The 19,083-nt window shown below is 45.1% G+C and overlaps 2 protein-coding genes across 10 annotated transcripts in view; one reads left to right on the forward strand and one right to left on the reverse strand.

The window, feature by feature from the left end:
- The first annotated feature begins 1,849 nt into the window (after nucleotides 1-1,849).
- Nucleotides 1,850-18,950, forward strand: LOC309652945 (uncharacterized protein). 4 transcript variants are annotated; one of them, XM_082447298.1, is made up of 6 exons: nucleotides 1,850-4,706; nucleotides 5,180-5,252; nucleotides 11,313-11,386; nucleotides 13,045-13,245; nucleotides 13,680-13,825; nucleotides 16,381-17,118. In XM_082447298.1, the coding sequence occupies exons 3-6, from the start codon at nucleotides 11,339-11,341 to the stop codon at nucleotides 16,625-16,627; spliced, it is 642 nt and encodes a 213-aa protein (XP_082303424.1). In that variant the 5' UTR covers nucleotides 1,850-4,706; nucleotides 5,180-5,252; nucleotides 11,313-11,338; the 3' UTR covers nucleotides 16,628-17,118. The 4 variants fall into 4 exon arrangements, 1 of the variants encoding a protein (XP_082303424.1); XR_014258922.1 differs by lacking the exons at nucleotides 1,850-4,706; nucleotides 5,180-5,252; nucleotides 11,313-11,386; nucleotides 16,381-17,118 and adding exons at nucleotides 11,591-11,825; nucleotides 17,836-18,058; nucleotides 18,812-18,950 and having other exon boundaries at nucleotides 13,045-13,825; XR_014258923.1 differs by lacking the exons at nucleotides 1,850-4,706; nucleotides 5,180-5,252; nucleotides 11,313-11,386; ... (1 more) ...; nucleotides 13,680-13,825; nucleotides 16,381-17,118 and adding exons at nucleotides 17,179-17,297; nucleotides 17,836-18,058; nucleotides 18,812-18,950.
- GPM6B (glycoprotein M6B) overlaps nucleotides 6,692-19,083 on the reverse strand; it is a 194,960-nt gene continuing 182,568 nt past the window's right edge. For 4 of the 6 annotated variants that reach the window (XM_082447248.1, XM_082447252.1, XM_082447249.1 and 1 more), the window contains 6 exons: nucleotides 18,893-19,079; nucleotides 17,125-17,281; nucleotides 14,386-14,557; nucleotides 12,421-12,494; nucleotides 11,517-11,582; nucleotides 6,692-8,758 (listed from right to left, as the gene is read on the reverse strand). In XM_082447248.1, the coding sequence (XP_082303374.1) occupies nucleotides 8,609-8,758; nucleotides 11,517-11,582; nucleotides 12,421-12,494; nucleotides 14,386-14,557; nucleotides 17,125-17,281; nucleotides 18,893-19,079 (806 nt within the window). In that variant the 3' untranslated portion in view covers nucleotides 6,692-8,608. Of the gene's footprint in view, nucleotides 8,759-9,167; nucleotides 10,306-11,516; nucleotides 11,583-12,420; nucleotides 12,495-14,385; nucleotides 14,558-17,124; nucleotides 17,282-18,892; nucleotides 19,080-19,083 lie in introns of those variants that run through there. The other 2 variants (XM_082447250.1, XM_082447253.1) reach the window with 1 other exon arrangement.

Here is a 19,083-nt window from a genome sequence, read left to right on the forward strand (position 1 = left end):
ATCTGTTGATATTTGCTTTATATATTTAGGTGCTCTTATGTTGGGTACATAAATATTTACAAATGTTATATTCTTTTGGTGAACTGACCTCTATATCATTACATAATGACCTTCTTTGTCTGTTGTTACAGTCTTTGGCTTAAAGTCTACTTTGTCCAATAAAAGTATAGCTACCTCTGCTTTCCTTTGGCTTCTATTTGCATGGAATATTTTTTTCCCTCCCTTCACTTTTTTTTTTTTTTTTAAATATTTATTTATTTGGCTGTGCCGGGTCTTAGTTGTGGCACACGGGATCTTCATTGCTGTGTGCGGGATCTTTGTTGTGGCATGCGGGATCTTTAGTTGCAGCATATGGGATCTAGTTCCCTGACCAGGGATCGAACCCGGGCCCCCTGCATTGAGAGCATGGAGTCTTAACCACTGGACCACCAGGGAAGTCCCTACCTCCCTTCACTTTTAAAAAAAATTTTTCAGTATTACTGCATTTTTTTTTTGTCTCATTTATGGATGTTCCTTTGTTGTGGCGGCAGTGAGGGGAGAAAAGGGAAACTTTCTTCATGCATGCACAAAGGGTGTGATATTGACTGAAGATGATGGCGAAAATTTCTCAATGTGCGTGCACTGGCTGAGGCTGGCCTACGGTGAAACTTGGAAACGAATTCCAGTCCCCGGAACCAGCCAAGCATGGGCCAGGACGCATGTTGGGGAGGGAGGAATCTGCCCCCTCCCTGGCAGTCAGACCCTGCCAAGGGACATTGGAAAAAAAAATTTCCAGGGCGCCAGTCCACAGTCTGCGGCCCTGAGTGGAGAAATGTGCACCGTGAGGATCGGGTCCGGCCACGAGCATCCGCCCTGCCATCCCAATGCGTCCTGCTCACTCAACTGCTGGTTGTCTCTTCCCTTTACTTTCAATCTGGTTTGTCCTTAAAGCTAAAGTGAGTCTCTTTTGGGCAGCATATTTATGGGTCATGGTTTTTTTTTATCCATTCAGCCACTGTGTCTTTTTTTTTTTTTTAATTGAAGTAGAGTTAATTTACAATGTTGTGTTAGTTTCAAGTGTACAGAAAAGTGATTCATTTCACTCTGTGTTTTTTAATCTGAGAACTGAGTCTGTTTACATTTAAAGTAATTATGGATAGGTATGGACTTACTTTTGCCATTTTATTGTTTTCTGATTGTTTTGTAATTCCTTTGTTTTTTCCACTCTTGTTTTCTTCCTTTGGGGTTTGATGATTTTCTGTAGTGTTATGCTTAGATTTATTTATCTTTTGTGTATCTGTTATAGGTTTTCGCTTTGTGGTTACCCTGGGAATTACATAAAACATATTTATAACAGTCTATTTTAAGCTGATAACTTAATTTTGAACATATACAAAAGCTCTACATTTATACACTCCCTCCATTTTGTTTTTGATGTCAGAATTTATATCTTTCTTACATCGTGTATCCATTAACAAATTATTATATAGTTATTTTCAACCCTTTTGTCTTTTAACCTTAATGCTAGAGTTACAAGTGATTTACCCACCACTGTAACAACATTAAGAGTATTTTGAATTTAACTATATATTTACCTTTACCAGTGAGTTTTATATCAATACTTTGATATGTTTTCCCATCACTAATTAGCATCTTTTCATTTTAGCTTGAAGAACTTCCTTTAACATTTCTTGTAAGACTGCTCTGGTGGTGATGAACTCCCTTCAGCCTTTGCTTGTCTGGAAAACTCTCTCTCTTTCAGTTGTGAAGCACAGAAGAGAACGAAATGACATATTCAAACTGCTCAAAGAGAAAAATTTCCAATCAAGGATACTATACCCAGCAAAGCTGTGCTTCACACTATCAGTTGCTGCTGATAGTCTTATGAGTATTCCCTTACATGTAACAAGTTGTTTTTCTCTTGCTGTTTTTCAGATTCTTTTCTTGTCTTTAGCTTTTGACAGTTCAAAATTAATGTGTCTCTGTGTGTGTCTCTTTGGATTCATCTTTTTTTGAACTCTCTGGACTTTGCGGATCTGGATGTTTCCTTCCCCATGTTAGGGAAGTTTTCAGCCATTATTTCTTTCAATAAACTTCCTGCCCCTCTCTCATCTCCGTCATTGACCTCTATAATGTGTATAATTGGCTCACTTGAGGGTGTCCTGTAAGTCCCTTAAGTTATCTTCATTCTTTTTCATTCTTTTTTCTATTTGCTCGTCTGACTGGATAAATGCCAGTGACCTGTCTCCAAGTTTGCTTATCCTTTGGTTTAATCTAGTCTGCCGTTGAGGCCCTCTGTTGAATTTTTCAGTAATTGTATTCTTCAGCTATGTGATGTGTTTGGTGCTTTTAGGTATTTGTTGAAATTCTCACTTTGTTCATGCACTGTGCTCCTGACCTCGGTGAGCGTCTGTATGACTGTTACTTTGAACTCTCAGGTAAGTCACTTATTTCCATTTCATTAAGGTCTATTTCTGGAGTTTTATCTTGATCTTTTGTTTGGAATATAGTCCATTGTTTCTTCATTTTCCTTGACTGTCTGTGCATTAGATAAAACAGCCACCTCTCCCAGGCTTGACAGAGTGGTCTCATGCAGGAGATGAACTTTGTTGATCAGCCCAGCCCAAGCTTTTGGTTGCATCTCAAACCTTTGTAACAATCCAAGCTGCCTTCTTTGTTCTTGGTGCTTCTTGGTAGTTGAGGGTGTGTTAAGACTGGTCAGTGTCCCAATGGGGAGGACCACAGTCAGCACCTAGATGCAGGTTGATTGGAAGCTGAACCCTCAGATGGCAGCTGGGGAAGTTAGGCCCTTTCCTGGCGTAATCTGGGAGATAGGGGTTTTTGCCTGCTCCGTCTGCACTTGGCCTGGGTGTATAGCTGCAGGGGGTGCTCCTGGGCCTGTTACGAAGTGTTGCTTTGTTTGCTACAGTCCCGTAGGACTTGTGAATGCAAGCCCTGTTGGGCATCAGAGCCAGACAATCTGGGTATCTGTCCCTCGGGCGGCAGCTGCTGAAGCTGGAGCACAGATGTGTGTACCAGCTCCTTCCTGGGAGATACTGGTGATTTGGAGCAGGCTAGAGGGAGTAGGCGGAGGGAGGTATCCAGTGGATTTCTTGGTCTCTGGGGAGGATGGCAGTCAGCCTCTAGATGTGTGCTAAATAAGCCTGGCTGTCAGGCAACAGCTTTTAATACCTGCAAATAGACCCTTTTTAGGGAAAGACTAGGAGTTGGTGAGTCCTCTAGAGCTGGCTAAGAACTCTGTTATAGTCTTGTGGGTTTCTTGGACGCAAGTCCCAAAACTAGGTGTTTGGCGGGAGGTGGGGCATTTCTTAGGTGGAAGTCTTAAACGTTGGGGTGCTGGGGTGCTAGATGTGGGGTCCAAACCCTTTGCTCTTCAGGGAGCACTTTGGAGTTGGGGGTGCCCACCTGAGTGTATGGTGGTGTGCCAGAGTTAGGGTTTATGGTGAGAGTATGTCTGAGCCTTTCCTGCCTGTTTTGATGTGGGTATTTTCTTGTTTGCTAGATGTGTAAGAGTAGCTCAGCTAGTTTTCTTTCTTTCTTTCAGAAAAACTTGCTCTGTGTGCGGTGGTATATTCGGTGTGTCCATGGGAGGAGGGGGAGTTCAGCAGCCTCCTAGGTCACTGTCTTAGACCTAAACCCTCAGATAACTTTTTTTTTTTTAATGTATTCATTTTTGGCTGCATTGGGTCTTCGTTGCTGCCGGCAGGTTTTCTCTAGTTGTGGCGAGCAGGGGCTACTCTTCTTTGTGGTCTGTGGGCTTCTCATTGTGGTGGCTTCTCTTGTTGTGGAGCACGGGCTCTAGGTGCACGGGCTTCAGTAGTTGTGGCTCACGGGCTCTAGAGCGCAGGCTCAGTAGTTGTGGCTCATGGGCTTAGTTGCTCCGCGGCATGTGGGATCTTCCCGGACCAGGGCTCAAACGTGTGTCCCTTGCATTGGCAGGCGGATTCTTAACCACTGCGCCACCAGGGAAGCCCTTCTCAGATAACTTTTTAACACTTTCTAGTATTACTCACTTTTCCCCCCAGCTTATATTTTCAAAGCCCTTGTCTAAATAATTTATTGTTTTCTTTCAGTTTTCTAGCTTGGGGTTTGGTAGCTTCATTTTGTTTTTCTGTCAACTTAAATTCTAAGTAGTAGTATTTTTTTTTTTTAATTTTTATTAGAGTATAGTTGATTTACAATGTTGTTAGTTTCAGGTATACAGCAAAGTGAATCCGTTATACATATACATATATCCACTGGTTTTTTTTCCTTTAGATTCTTTTCCCATATAGGCCATTACAGAGTATTGAGTAGAGTTCCCTGTGCTATACAGTAGGTCCTTATTAGTTACCTATTTTATGTATAGTAGTGTGTATATGTTAATCCCAAGCTCCTAATTTATCCCTCCCCCCAACCTTTCCCCTTAGAAGACAAACTTACAGTTACCAATCTCTGTGACTCTACTTCTGTTTTGTAAATAAGTTCATTGGTACCCTTTGTTTTTAGATTCCACATATAAGCCTAAGTAGTCATCTTAACACTCCATATGAGGTTAGAGTCTGTTTAAAGAAAAGTAAGTCATCTCTTTATGTAGCATTTCAGATGGCTGTATCATCTCGGATGCCTGTGAATACAGCTTTTGAAATGTGAGCCACTCCCCTGCAGGCTGCCTGCTCCTGCCTCTGCAAGACCCCCTGAACGGAGTCTGTTTAAGTCTTCCCCAGGTAGGTACAATAAAGTTTAAATATCAAAACAGGAAGATTGAGGGGCAGTTTAGACAAAGAATGTTCTTTGCCAAACCTGACTGACCTCTATTTGTATTTTTCTTTCCTTGAAACTTTCTGTAGTTTTACTCATCCTAATACGCATTTTGAAAACTTACCTTAAATCTGTAATTTTTCACAAACTCCCAAGAATAAATTAGCACTAGCTGGCAAAAGCTGACACCATTTAGGAAAAGATAATAACAAAGCGGATCGCCTCTTTCAAATCTTAATACAGGCAGGCCTCATTTTATATTTTATTGTGCTTTGCTTTATTGCGTGTCACAGATACTATGATTTTTACAAATTGAAGGTCTGTGGCAACCCTGTGTCGAGCAAATCTGTGGGTGCTAATTTTCCAATGGGCATTTGCTCACATTGTGTATTTGTGTCACATTTTGGTAAGTCTAACAATATTTCAAACCCTCCACTAGCAAAAAGATTACCACTCGCTGAAGTCTCAGATGATGGATAGCATTTTCGGCAATGAAGTCTCTTTTAATTAAGGTATGTATATTGTTTTTTGAGACATAATGTTACTGCACATGCTAATAGACTACACAGTATAGTGTAAGCCTCACTTTTATATGCACTGGGAAACCAAAAAATTCATGTTACTCTGTGATAGTCGCCGTATTGCAGTGGTCTGGAACTGAACCCAGAGCGTCTGAGGTTTGCCTGGATTAGGACTATAATAGTATTAGAAAGCCCTAAAAGGATGTTTTTCAAAACTGTTATTGTGGAAACTTCGGTCGTCACTTTTTAATGAACTTAAAGTATTTTGCTTGTTGGTGTTTACATGAGTAGGTCTCTCCTATATAATTCTGACTTGATTTTCGTTTCTTAAACATCAAGTTGCACAAGGTATAACTAGAGAAATGGAAAAGTCTCTACTTCACCCTCTGGGGGTTGCTATATTTTGTGGCAGGATTGCTGTCAGTAATTAAGATAGTGCATGTGATCTTCTGTAACTTCATAACTGCACACAATGCCCCATAAACAGAAGGTATTAAGCAGTGTGCCCAACAGCGTACTGCTTGGGCTCCTGATGGTTCTCCTGCTGAGCGTGAATGAAGGGCGATGAGCCGGAGGCAGCGCCTCAGTTAGAAACGGCAGTGTGTCAATAGTGACAAAAGCCGGTGGTTACTAAGAAAGGTCAGCTGCAAAAAGTCCAAATGTATCATCATGCTGACGGGTAAGTAAAGAGATGATAAAATGAAATACTAAGTAAGAAATTTAGCTCTGTTGCTTTAGCGAATGGCTGTTTGATCTAAATAGTTGTTCTCTCAGTAGAGTTTTTTAATTGGAGAAGTACGGTTGATCTACAGTGCTGTGTTTCAGGTGTACAGCAAATGGATTTAGTTATACATATCTATCTCTATGTATATGTACTCTTCTTCAGACTCTTTCCCCTTACAGTTTATTACAAAATAGTGAGTAGAGTTCCCTGTGCTGTACACAGGAGGACCCTGCTGTTGAGTAGATGTCTATATCTTGGGTTTGCAAAACAGCCAGTGGGACATGGACCTTTATGAAGGTTCCTCATTGTTTCCACTTTCCCCAAACTTACTTAAAGCTTGGTGTTAATCCCATAACCAAGTAGGACGCTGGTCAGAAAAATTATATACTAAAGTGTTAGTGGCATTGAATGTAAAATACAGCCCAGTGGGTTACGGTGGTTTCTCCAATTGCTCTTGCTTTAAAAGAGGTTTCCGTCAGAAATGAAACATGTAGCAGTTAGAAACGTGATCTCCATTACAAATGTGGAATCTTGATTATGCACACTGTTTGTTTAAAAATGACACCATACCGAGGACAGAGGAGGACAGTATTTATGTATGGTAAAAAGGCAAGTGAATGAAGCTATAATTTTTATTTCATTTCTCTTAATACATCCACAGCTATTGCCACCTAAATAGATCTTTAAAATAAGCATACACAAGTACTGACTATTATCTACAAATATTTATTGTAACACTTGAATAGAACTACAGGAAGCCCTTGGCACTGATAGAAAATATTGATTCACTGTTTGTTAGGTTACAAAAATTTATACATAGCAAAATTTAATGCTCTTTACATAAAAAATATTAGACTACTTCAACAAAACTTTCAAAAATTCCTGGTAATGGCTACCAGAATTAGAAAAGTAAAATTAGGCTTTAGACACTGCCTCTTCTAGAACACTGGACTCAAAACAGCACCTCCACTGCTGGAAAGAATATTTAAGTCTGTCATGCAACGGGAAAACAAAACACCAAGCTATTCTGGAACAACTGTTCTACACAGAAGAGAATGTCTCCCAATAAAAAAGAAAAAAAAAAAAAGTTAAGATCCCAATAGGCATTTTTTAGGCATTAACACCACCAACAAAAAGAATCCAAATGAACTATTATACTTGATGTTCAATTTTAATAGCATCTGATAAAGGTATGCTTCCTTTCATTTTAACACATTTCTGCACATGGATATGTTTCAAAATCCAGGAAACAGCCAAACCACAAGTTAATTCTTAACATGAATATACATAGTTAACCCTATATTATGCAGCCCCCTTTGAAAAGCACTGATGCACCCAACAGTTATATGTATCATTTCATAAAGAACAACACAAAGTTTACCATCACTAATACTCGATACCTATAGTCACTTAATGTTCTGAAACACAATGATTTAGAAGGCAAGTTTCTTTCGAAGATGGCTTAAAACTCAAGCAGTTGGTTTTTGTTGTTGTTGTTGTTTTTGTGGGGTTTTTTGGTTTTGTTTTTTGCTGAACATTGAACTTTATTATTCCAGGAAACTAAGATTTAGATAAGAAAAAGTGAAATAAATACCAACCCTAATTGAAATTACTTCAGTATTCAAGTCTATAAAAGTAGGAGGTCTGTGGTCTGTTGGTAATTCGGTTTTAGATAGTTGGTATGAAACTGTAAACTCACTATTCAGACCACGTAAAAACGGTTTTGAGTGGTGGTCATTTTAGTAAGGTAACACTTCTCCATTAAGAAAAACATTTGTGGAACAAAATTCTATGAAGGATTTGGGGTTGCCTGGTGTAAGTTCTTAGAAATTTAAAGCAAATCAGTACTCATTAAGGCAGAGCTGACATTTCTCAAGAAGAATGATGACAACTGGGTCACTTTATTAAAATGAAATCTATTAGAAAATTGATTCTGGAAAGTTTGTCAGTTGAAATCCAGCTTCTTCCATGGACGGTGTAGCAGAATTAATTATTATAATGGGCTCATTTTAACATTCTTGGGGGAAAATAGATTTCTGATTGGAGCCGGAAATTAATATGTCCCGCAGGCCCGGGAGGTCAGCTATTTTTTAAAAAAAAAGGTCAATTGTAAGAATCACTTTATCTTTGAGCCCCAGCTTCATAAATGTCAGCTGTCTGTCAGAAATGGAACGTCACGTCAATTCCACTTTACCTCCTATTTTAGATACACTGATCTGAGAACGGATGGCCTAAGTGAATCTGTGGTCACACCCCCTGATGCTGGTATGGCATGGTCCCTATCAAGATAGATAGGCTGTGAGAATACATCATACCCCTGTCTGGCTTGGTAGGATTGTGAACATGCCACAGATTTTCAAACGGATGAACTCTCATTTTGTCAAAGTGTTGCCTTTTAAAATGGCTCCCATGAAACCTCCAATATCTGTTCTAAAGAAAAAGATTTACCTACTGGAAGGTTTTCCTAGAAATACATCCCAGCAGCTTGAGACAGACAGTGAAGTGTTTTTGTTTGGACTTCTACATGAGTTTGTTTGGTGGGGTACACATCTGTACTGCAGAGCAGCTGTCTGATGATTTGTCAGAGCTGTAAATTCGTCGGCTGAGACCCTCTGGCAAACATTTATGTGTAAGAATTGAGTTGTTCTTTTGACCGAGACTGGATATCTTGCAGTTCCTGTTCTTCCTTTGCTTTGAGATCCTGGTAAGCCTGCATTTTGCTTGCATCCTTTAAGTAAGCCCAGTTAGAAGACAGTATCATGAGGAAGTGGATCTGGAAAAGAAGGGTGAGCATGATGGCTAGTGAGCATGGGAGAAGGCAAAGCGAGCTGCGAGGTAGATTAGACGCTCTGTACTGGAAAAAGGGAGAGGCGGTTATTCCGTATTAATACTCCTTCTGCTATCGGAGGCTGAGCGCATGCTCTGCTAAGACGCTTCATATTAAGAGGCTGAAGGAAAGTTAGTACACACACAAACAAACATAATGAACTTGGAAAAAATGGCCAAAGTTACTGTTAAGAAAAGGCAAAAAGTGAAGTACGACAGGGTGCTTTTTACCATTTTTGAGGGGAACTTTAAGGCAGAAATTCAGAAACATGCTGTGTGGTTATTTTAGAATCAGTGTTGTGCAAAGATCTTGCTTTCCTAGCTCTCTGTGGATAAAAATAATTCCCCCAAAGGCCTGAAAGTGTGAACAATGTTTATTTTGAGTAAATAATATAAAACTACATATTTAACATGTAAAAATGAAGAACTATAAGCAAAGCACGCAGTCTCTGTGTTAACACATTTTTGGTGGTGAAACTACAGTTTTCACTTTGTAACTGCCATGATTTCATTTCACAAGACGTCAGAATCTTTAGTACCATTCTTGACGGTGGATGTGGCAAACACTTCTTTCCCGCTTATTTTCCTCATCTTTCCTGCAACACCTACAACTCAAGTTCCTTATATTATTTCCTTCTCGACATATTTGAGACTTTCCGATCCAAGCACAATTACTCTCCCCATTAAAATCTTACGTGCAGTTTGAGAAGTGGCTATATGAGGAATCAGTTACTACTCACCCAAACCCAACACTTTGAGGTTATCAATCAATTCTGGGGGCTCTGAAAGGAATGATGGTGTTGTGTGAAAATGAAACTACATATAAATCCTCTTTTTAGAGATAACAAATGGGCTCTTCAAGTTTTCGTCGGCTTATTTGAGGGGCATTTATTTGGTAGTGAGCCCTGTACTCGTAAAGAAACTGTTGTAATCAAATTTAAAATAATGTTGTAATCAAATTTAGACTCTATTTGTAAAATATTTTCCAGAGTCTGACAAGATCAAATCCAGATGAAAACGGTTCTCCTCCATTTCATCTTCAGCGCTTGTTTTCATCACTGAAATTGGTTATCAAACAAGCAAAAATAACGGAAAATGCAGGTATTCCAAAGTTTTAATACTTAAACTTTGAGCAGTAGTATCTCTAAGTTCAGTTTTTCGGTGGCTGCTCACCCATGTCAGTACATAACTGAATCCTTTCCAAAAGGTGGAAATAGCCAGATCTCATTATTTTGTAGTTCATGTACGGTAAGTCATTTCACTAATCTACCACGCACAATGAGTTGACTAAAGCGATTTACAAATTACTATAACAAAACTGCAGAAACCTAGGCTCTGCTTTAGTCTGGGGGTCAGTGATACTTCATGCTACCAAGTATAGCTCTCTAAAGCTCGTTATTGGCCTTATGCAATTTAGAACTTAGTGCAGCAATCTTCCCGACTCTTAAACTTCAAAACCGCATAGTTATATGTAGTAGCCATCATGTAGATCAGCTGGTGGAAGAGAACAGAACAGAACAGGACAGTAAGATACAGGCAATGAGGGCCGGCGCCCCGACGCTTCTAAACTCGGGTGGGATGAGCGCCAGCTCAGAGCCTAGGGTGTGTTTCTTTTTTCCCATTTATAATCGCAAGAGAAGATTGTTCATAGCTGGCACACACAAGAGTTCATCTTTGGCATTTCACATATAAGTAAGTCCTCTGCTCTCCCCTCGATATGTTTATGAAAAAGACTGGATGTATTTAAAAAATAACGGAGAGAGCTGGGTGAGCAGCGTGAGAAAGATGAGGGTAAGAGCCCTGTTTCCCTTCGTTCTTTCCCACACTGCCCACTCAGCAGCTCTGCCTGCCTGTTGCTCAGCGAAGAGAACAGGTCAGCCCCACCCCTGTGATGGAGCAGGTGGTTCTCTCCCGGATTGGAATGGGAAGGGATGACGTCAAGGTTGGAAAAACTGGGAAGGCCTCATTTCCGAGCACGTGAGATTTCCCCTCCTCTCTACGAGTCTTAGATTTCTCGACACCACAAGCCCAGCCCTCTCAAGTGTTATACACACACAAACATACACCTGTGTGGTTGCAGCCTCCCTATTATTTGTGAATTTGCCTTCGTGCTAAAACTTCTCTGTAACTCCCAGGTCAGGACTCACTCATGGCACTGCCACAGCCAATTCGGACATGCAGAGTGGGGGGAAAGCTGAGGCAACCAAGGCACCACTCTGCCTTCTTGTGGCAACTCTCAGGCTGTAAACAAGCGTCCTTTTCAGAATCTGTTTGGTGCCATGTAGTTTGCATTTCTGTGACTTTGCTCTTTACACGTTCCCTCACCGGCGTGCCGAAGGGCTGTCTAGTGTCCCTAAGTGCAGGAAGGCTGCGAGGGGCCTTACGGAGAAAACACGTGTGTTAAAAGTTCATTCAGGTTTGCATTTCAGTGCTGTTCATGAATCGGCAATATACCCTCAATAAGATGTCTTTAAACAGAAGCAAACTGATTCTTTCCACAGAATCCAAATTGCATCACCTACCATGGATGCCAAGACCACCACCTCGTACTTACTTCCTGCAATCTAGACATGGGGTAAGTTTACACAGGGGAAACTGAACCAAGGTCGAGTCCCAGGCTTGTTGGCTGGAAGGCAAATCTGTTACTATAGTGACTGCAGGGAAGGGGGGGACTGCACTAGGCCCGTCCTGGGGCCTGTACTCACCAAGGCAATGACGGTGGCGCCAGCTCCGGCACAGGCCACGATGAACAGGTGATAGGACATGTAGAACTAGGAAAGAACAGGGCACCAACGTTAGCATTTGATGTGGAAGGAAATGGCCTCCACCGGTCCGGGCGCAGCTCCCTCTTTCTCCTCTAGGGCTGGGCACTTGCTTGGAATCACCTGCGGCCCAGGCTGGACCCCCCAGACCAGTTACATCGGAGTAGCTGGGGGCTGGGCCCCGGCGTCAGGATATGATACTGCTCTAGCGCGCCTGCACCCCGATCCTGGATAGACACGCCGAGCAGCCAGGTAGGCGGGCCCTGCTGATCTCGGTCGCTCGCGGCTTCCAAAAGCACGTCAGGATTCTCTTGACTATGCAAGCTTCTGCACGTGCATTGGAGAATTTGCTTTTGTAAACAAACAGCTATAAACCACTGCCCAAAGACTATTCTAGGGCAGAGAGATTTTAAACCCTAGTGTGTCAGGATTTATTGCCAATTAAGGATGAACAAGAAATAGCAGCAACTCCGTCTGGAAACGTGAGCCCAAGTGCCAATGTATAAAAATTTGCTTGTATACAAATTCAGGGCCATCTTCTCTATGACAATTTGCCTTGGTTCTGTGACAGGTGTCCTACTTTGAAAAGCTATCTGAAGGTGAGAGAGAAGAGAGTCTACATGTATATTCAGATCTGCAGGACTGGGGTCACTCTCGAATTATTGCCGAGAGAGAAAGAGAAAGCGCTCTGCTGGCGCAGGCTCCTTGCTCAGCGGGCTGGGCCAGGGCCACTTTCTAGGTCAAGAATGGAGGCAGAGCGCCCGCTCTCTGTCCCTGGGAGAAGCCCTTCGCTCAGCCTCTGCTGCCCCGCGGTCATGTAGGAGCCCGTGCAAGGGGCGGGGCTTACCTCACTGGTGTTGCAGAGGTTCTCCAGGGCCGAGCCACACATTCTTCCTGGGAAGGCATTCCAAGGGATGATACCTGGGAAGCGAATCCCACCAGAGGCTTAGGGATTAGTACCGAGTCCAGCGCCCCTGCTCTCAGCAGGCCCACCTCTTTCGGTGGCAGTTACAACACAATGACCGGCCACGTTCTTCAACAACTGATGCACCTGCTCCCTGCAGAACAAGCTCTTGGGAATAAAAAGTCCTATTTGGACAACAGGGCAAGAGCAAAGTCAGCTAACTAGTCCATAAGGGAATTAGACAACTCAATTTTTTTCCCTATGAATTCTGCTTTGGTTAGTTGAGCTGATAGTCCTGAGCTCTAGTTCAACAGCTGCAGGACAGCCCCCCTCACAGGCATTTCCTCCTCCTGCAGCCAAACACATCTCCCCCTGAATGTCATGGTCTGCGGCCTTACCCCTCAAGCTCTATGTCGGTGGTCCGCCCCAAGATCCGTTCGGAAACGGGGAGGCTGTGCTCAGAAAGGTTCACGGCAATTCGACAGAGCAGTTATGTTCTAGAGTTTGGGTTTCCATGTTGTATGAATGTCTTTGCTTTTTCTATTCATTTTTGTTGTGTTTTACAAGTATCTCGGAAATGCTTCTGGACTGAAGCTCCACTTGGAAAACCACTGTCCTTCCGCACAGAGAGCGCGGCCCGCGGTGTCTCTCACTGTACCCAGCTCACCTCTGCAGGCACCTCGTCCGTTCGGCGGCTGCTCTTTCTGCCGTGAATGCCTAGGTGTGTGCTTAAATATGACACGGGTCAAGTTCTCCTTCTCCCAGGAGGTAAGGAAGGAGGATTTTAAAAATATACTCCTTATTCTTTCCATCTTTGCTATGGACCAACAGTAAGTCTCTTTGCTTCAGAGGAATGGGAAACAAAACCACTGGTTTCAAATACAGAAAATTTTAGAAAATGATTACTGATGACCAAGCATTTGTAGAGAATATTTAAGAAGAGGGAAAACGATACACGCCTCTAGATATTCACTTACAAATAGTTTAGAAATCAGCTTTAGTCTCTGTTTTCAGTCCGTCCTAAAGAACAGTGCGGCTGAGCCTTCGGCTCTAGCAGAAGGGCAATTTTAGGTGAGTTTCATATTATGGTTCAAGGTAAGATGCTGAGGAGAAGCCAGATAGGCACAAGAAGCAGCAGAAAAGCTCTGAAAGAACAATGATTTCCTCTTCAAGTCTAATGAAAACTCTTCTTTTCCTCCTAGTTGTTTCCGCCAAGAACAGGATTTCCTACCATCCTGGCCAGAAGCACTACTGAAACTGCCTTTCTCGCTCAACAGGGAAGTCGGGACAGGAGGCGCCCCGGCCCCTTCTGTGGCCTCTCAAGACGAACCGGCCTTAGCTGCCGAGGGTAAGGAGCCCACTCATTAGAATATATGTGTGTGAACAGGTGTTTTCCAACAGCTGGCTTTGATTGATAGAGTACCTTCTGATGACTTTAAAATACACCTGGATTTTATGTTTTGTTTTTCAATATTAAAGCAATATGGTCATTTTAAAAAGACCTGATTTAAAGAGGTGAATGTGCAGAGTAGCTGGATTATAGTGCATACAATATTCTGGATGGAAAATTGGATGGTACAAAACCGAAAAGAAGTTGAAGGAAAAATATATACTCTTTTTTAGAGTGGATATCCACACATCTTTTTTGATTGAACTGCATTATAAAAAGTTTCTTTTACTGTACACTGAACTAGCAAATATAACAATTTTGAATGACCCTTTTTAGGAACTAAGAGCCTAACTGATGTTTCCATCCAGAAAATGGAGCACACTGAGGGAAAGAGTCTAATAAACTCTTCCAATAGAATGGATGAAACCCAGCTGGATGCTTAGACGCCCATGTAATAATTAAGGCCCAGACACGCACAAAGAGGATACCAGTGAATCGAGGAGATGAAAAGGAAGTACCGTATTGCCGGATGTCCACGCAGATCTGCTCCACCCCGGCTGTCCCGTTGGTCTGGGGGGACTTGATGACTTCACAGGTTGACCATATGTTGTAGAACATAAACACGGGCACCGCAGAGAAACCAAACACGCCCAGCCAGGCCACTCCCAGCACATAGGTGAGGAAGACGAACTAGGCCGAAAAGGAGAGAGAATCGTCACCAGCCAGGGCAAAGCACCTCCCCCGGGAGGAATGACGATGCATTTCCCAGCCGATACCGAACCTGTGGGACGCGGTCAGAGCACCACCTGGACCACGGCAGTGACAAAGGAAGTCTTGGAACTTTGCGGGTCCCTCTTTTAGCAAGGACATGAGTGGCCACGAGAGGATCTCCCTCGTCCAAGGTCACAGAGCTAGTTGGTGACAGGGCCTCCTCCTAAACACCAGTGCTGCGCTTACCAGGGGACAGTGGCCGGAGGCTTTCACAGGCCACTGAATTATAACTCCGTACCAGCTTCCCAAATTCCCTTTCTTTCTTTTACGTAAGAGATGGGCCGGAGAACAGCCATTGCTACAGGAAGCCCTTTCTCCAAAGGAACTTGGCTAGTTTCATGAGCCTGTGAAATTACTAAAAAGCATTAGATGCTTGCACCTTTACTACGTTTACACTAGCCGTGAACACAAGCTTAGTGCACAGTGGACCTGATAAAATGCTCATTTCCCTCTAGTTTTGTTCTGTTGTTTCTCAGCTTTAAGATCCACAGCAGCAGTGGCTGCGGGAAGGGGCTGCATCGTGCTGGCCTACGTGCTGCCGTGGGCGATTTCACCAGGAACAGGATCGTATTGCTTTCCTTTCTTCCTGACCTGCTTGGACTAGCGCTTTTCAGAGAGCTTTGAAAAGGCTCTTTCAAAAACGCTGTGGGTCTGATATTTTCAGAACGCGCACCCATGCGGCACCCCAACACCATGCAGCCTCCTCGGCTCGCCCCCTCCTCGCGCGCTCAACCCCCGAACAGCAAACCCCGGAGCCCGCCTCGCCTGCGGGCTTTGCCTCTGTCCCCTCTTCTCCGCTCTCACTCACCACGAGTCTCGCGATCGATCCCCTCGTGCTCACCTCTCCTCCCTCGCTCTGCCCCGTGCACGGTCCTGTCACAGCCCGCCTGTCTTTGGATTTCATGCCCAGCGCGGCAGCCGAGGCCTCTCCTGCTCTGGCCCCGGTCTGCTCTCCCAGCAGCATCCTTTCGCTCCTCTGGGCTCCAGCCTCCCCTGCCAGCCAGGCCGCAGCCCCTCTTCTCCGGGCTGCTCTGCTCAGGCTGGGTCCTCCTCCTCCACGCCGGGAGCCGCGGGGCCCCGGTGATTCTGCCCGCCGCCCTCCCTGGGCCCCCCGGCCCTGGGCACACAGCTCTACTGCCGCTCGCGGGACCTGAGGGCCGGACAGAGAAGCAGCAGAGGCGGCGCCCGGCAGCAGCGGGCCTCGGGCCTGCCAGGAGCAGCTGCCAGGGACGCGTCCAGCCTTAAGCTCAATGTGCACGGCGTCCCGGCCCCTTCATACCCGGGCTCCCATCTGGGCACAAAGACGTGACTACACTCTCTGTGCCTCCCTTAAGGAGGACTTTTAGGAACACTGGGCGCTCCGTATCTTTTAAGACAGGCTCTGCGTCCGTACCTCGTGACAGCAGAGAGCTCGGTCGGTGCCCCCCGGGAGCCGCGGCCCCGCAGCGAGGGTGCCTATCCTCCTCCTTCCTTCCGTGCCTTCCTCAGCCAGCCTGGGCTTTCCGCCTCCGTGTGAGCGCGTCTCTCTCAACTCCCCGTTTTCGCCGCATCTGACCACTTGCTCAAACGCCAGCCCCCTGCTCGGCCCAGGCTCTTACGAGCTCCACTTCAACGCGCCCCAAATCAAACTCCATAAGCGCCCCTTTCCCACCTCTCCCTCCAGCCCTGACTTTCCTTCTGTGGAACGGCACTTTCTAACCCTGCCTCTTAATGAGCCCCTTTTAAGCTCTGTCCTCCTCTAGGCCAGAGGTCAGCAAACATTGCCTGCAAAAGGCCGGAGAGGGGACGGGTCAGGCTCCGCAGGCCACATGCGGTCACAGACACTCCTCAGCGCTGCTGTTACAGCGTGACCGCAGCCGCCCTGTCAACGAAGGGGTGTGGCTGGCTGCCAGAAACTCTATTATGGACATCAAACCTGGAATTGCGTGGAATTGCGTGTGTCCTAAGATATTATTCCTTTGTTCTTTTCCCCAGCTCATAGGTGGATAAAAAGAGGTGGCGGGCCGGCTCTGGAGCCTGCTTAACCCCCCCTCTTTAGGCTCTAAACTTCTGGAGGACAGTCCCCAGCGAGGTGCTTAGTAGGAAACATGCTTGGTCACCACTGCCAGAGGGATTGTGACCGTTCATCATAGTATGGGCGAGTCTGCGTGGCCACAAACCACATTCAAAGATAAATGAAGGAGAGCGGTGAGATGATAGGAAAACTATCTCCTTTCATAGTGGGGACTTTATATTTGAACAATCTTCAATACCCTTGTTATCTGGACGTTGGTAAGAGAAATGCTTGATTTCATCCTACCAGCCATAGATTTTAACTTCTCCTCAATAATATGGTGAGGGTTTTTCCATATTCCTGACTCTGAGTTGGAACGAACGCTCCTTCTGTCATGGACTCGGCACGTACTCTCAGTTAGCTGTTACCAAACAAAGAAACACGTGGAGGTGTGGCTCTGGCTGGGTAGCAGTCATCAGAGATTCGTACTCACCATCCCACTGATGCACCGGCCGCAGGCGGTTGTTTTAAACTCCCCGTGCAGCTCTTTCACTGCGCTCGTGGTGTAGAAGCCTTCTGCCAACAGAATGATCCCGTACAAGAAGAAAAAGGACGCAATTCCATAGATGACATACTGCATCAGTTGTATTCTAGGAAAAGAAGAAGGTGCAAGTGGTTAACAGATGTTTTTGGCCTCTGGGGGGGGGGGGGGCCGTGAGGGTGACATCACTTGCCCTGCTGATGGCTTCGGTGGGCTCACGGGGCATTGCAGGCGGGCATCCCTGCCCAGCCCACCGCAACCTGAGCCTTTCTTCCAAGGTGAGCAACCTTCCCAGACAAGGGAGAAGTTTCCTTTGCACAGGGGCCCAGTTGGAATCTTATAATACTTATGAGATTACTTATAAATGCAGACATTGACGAGTTAAAGTCACTCATCCAAGGATACACACACAGCCAGCATTTAAACGCTGGTCCAGTGGACGACATGTTCCTTCCACTATATCAAAGTGCCTCCCAACCAGGCCTAGTGCTTAATGTTATTCTGATAAAACCCCTAAGTAAGTACCGAGGGCTGCTTTAGGGAGTAACGTGGGCAAACGCTTTCTGCACAGACATTCTCATTACCCAAGTGATAATATATCAAGTAGATACAAAAAGTTAAGATACAAAAAGTTAATTCACATCTAATTTTGTCCTATGAAAGCCAACAGCGATGCAGATGACAACCTTTGGCCGCCCGCTGGAACCACCTGGTGAGCTTTACAGACAACAGCTAACTGCATCCTATCCCCAGAGGTCATGACTTAATTAGTCTGGGGTGAGACATGGACATGGGGATTTTTTAAAAAGATTGCTGGAAGTTTGAGAGCCACTCCTCAAGATCACCAGCTAATTAAACTAACACACCTTCCCCAGGCTCAGTCATGGTGAGTATTTCTTGGTCTGTTTTGTACACGTTTGGCACTCAACGAGCCCACTGTCCTGCTTCCTCCTCCTCATAGCCTCCCCCACTGCTGCTCATTGCTCTGGAATCATTTCCTGAACAGATAAAGAATAAAGTTCCCTAAGGACTCTTCCCACAGGATCCCGTCATTGTTCCATAAAAATTCACTCGTGCCTTTTTCAAAAGTTTCTTCCAGTCACAAGATACCTAAAGACTGTCAAACCCTGGTAGTCAGGGAAGGAAAAAGAAAACACTGAAGGGCAAGGGGAAAATATACGAAGGAACTAAATTCATTGCTGCCGAGCATGCACGGTTAGAGAATCCATGCGTGGGAGTTGTTGCGACTCCAGAAAATGATTCCAGAGCGGGAAGGCTGAGGCTGAACCCCTAAAACGCCCCCTCTTCCGAACTGGAGGATACCCGGGGAGTTTTCTTCTGCTTGAAGAATGAATGTCCAAGTCCTGTTCCTGTAGACTTAGAGTTGGGCCGTTTTCTGTGACAACACTAGAGGGCGACCGCTACTTGGGAACCACGATAACTCCCGGTGGGAGGACTGGCAGTGTTGCCACCGTGCCCCTCGGCCACTGTGTGCAGAGGGCCCTATGTGTGCACCCTGGTGCGATCCCACCCCAGGTCCCAAACACCCACTGCACTCCTGGCCCTTTTTCCTTCTCTCCCGGACCTCCTCCTGTCTGCCTCCAGGGAGCGTGAATGAAAAGCATCCATTCTCTCCCAGGTGAGCACACTGCAGTCTTCCTGTGAACCCGCCTGGGGTGCTGGCACTTTCAACACATCTTCCAAGGAAGCAGGTACTTACACCTCGCTCAGCAGGGCGTGGTCACTGGTGTTGGTGGAGAAGTGTTGCTCGAGGATCGCCACGGTGCCCGCGAGAGCCACGTGCCCACAGCCGCAGAACAAGGCGACCCCGGAGAAGCAGAGGATGGTGGCCACCAGGGAGGCGTAGGGGACTCCGCCCAGACACTTGATGCAGCATTCGAAGCAGCCTGG

The sequence above is a fragment of the Balaenoptera physalus genome (genome assembly GCF_965194825.1).
Source record: "Balaenoptera physalus genome assembly, chromosome: X".
Taxonomy (NCBI): domain Eukaryota; kingdom Metazoa; phylum Chordata; class Mammalia; order Artiodactyla; family Balaenopteridae; genus Balaenoptera; species Balaenoptera physalus.

Coding starts and splice junctions, on each gene's coding strand:
- LOC309652945 (XM_082447298.1), top strand. CDS start 11,339: ATGCCAAGACCACCACCTCGTACTTACTTCCTGCAATCTAGACATGGG. Junction 13,246..13,679: donor AGTTCTCCTTCTCCCAGGAG/GTAAGGAAGGAG, acceptor TTTTCCTCCTAG/TTGTTTCCGCCAAGAACAGG. Junction 13,826..16,380: donor ACCGGCCTTAGCTGCCGAGG/GTAAGGAGCCCA, acceptor GTCCTCCTCTAG/GCCAGAGGTCAGCAAACATT.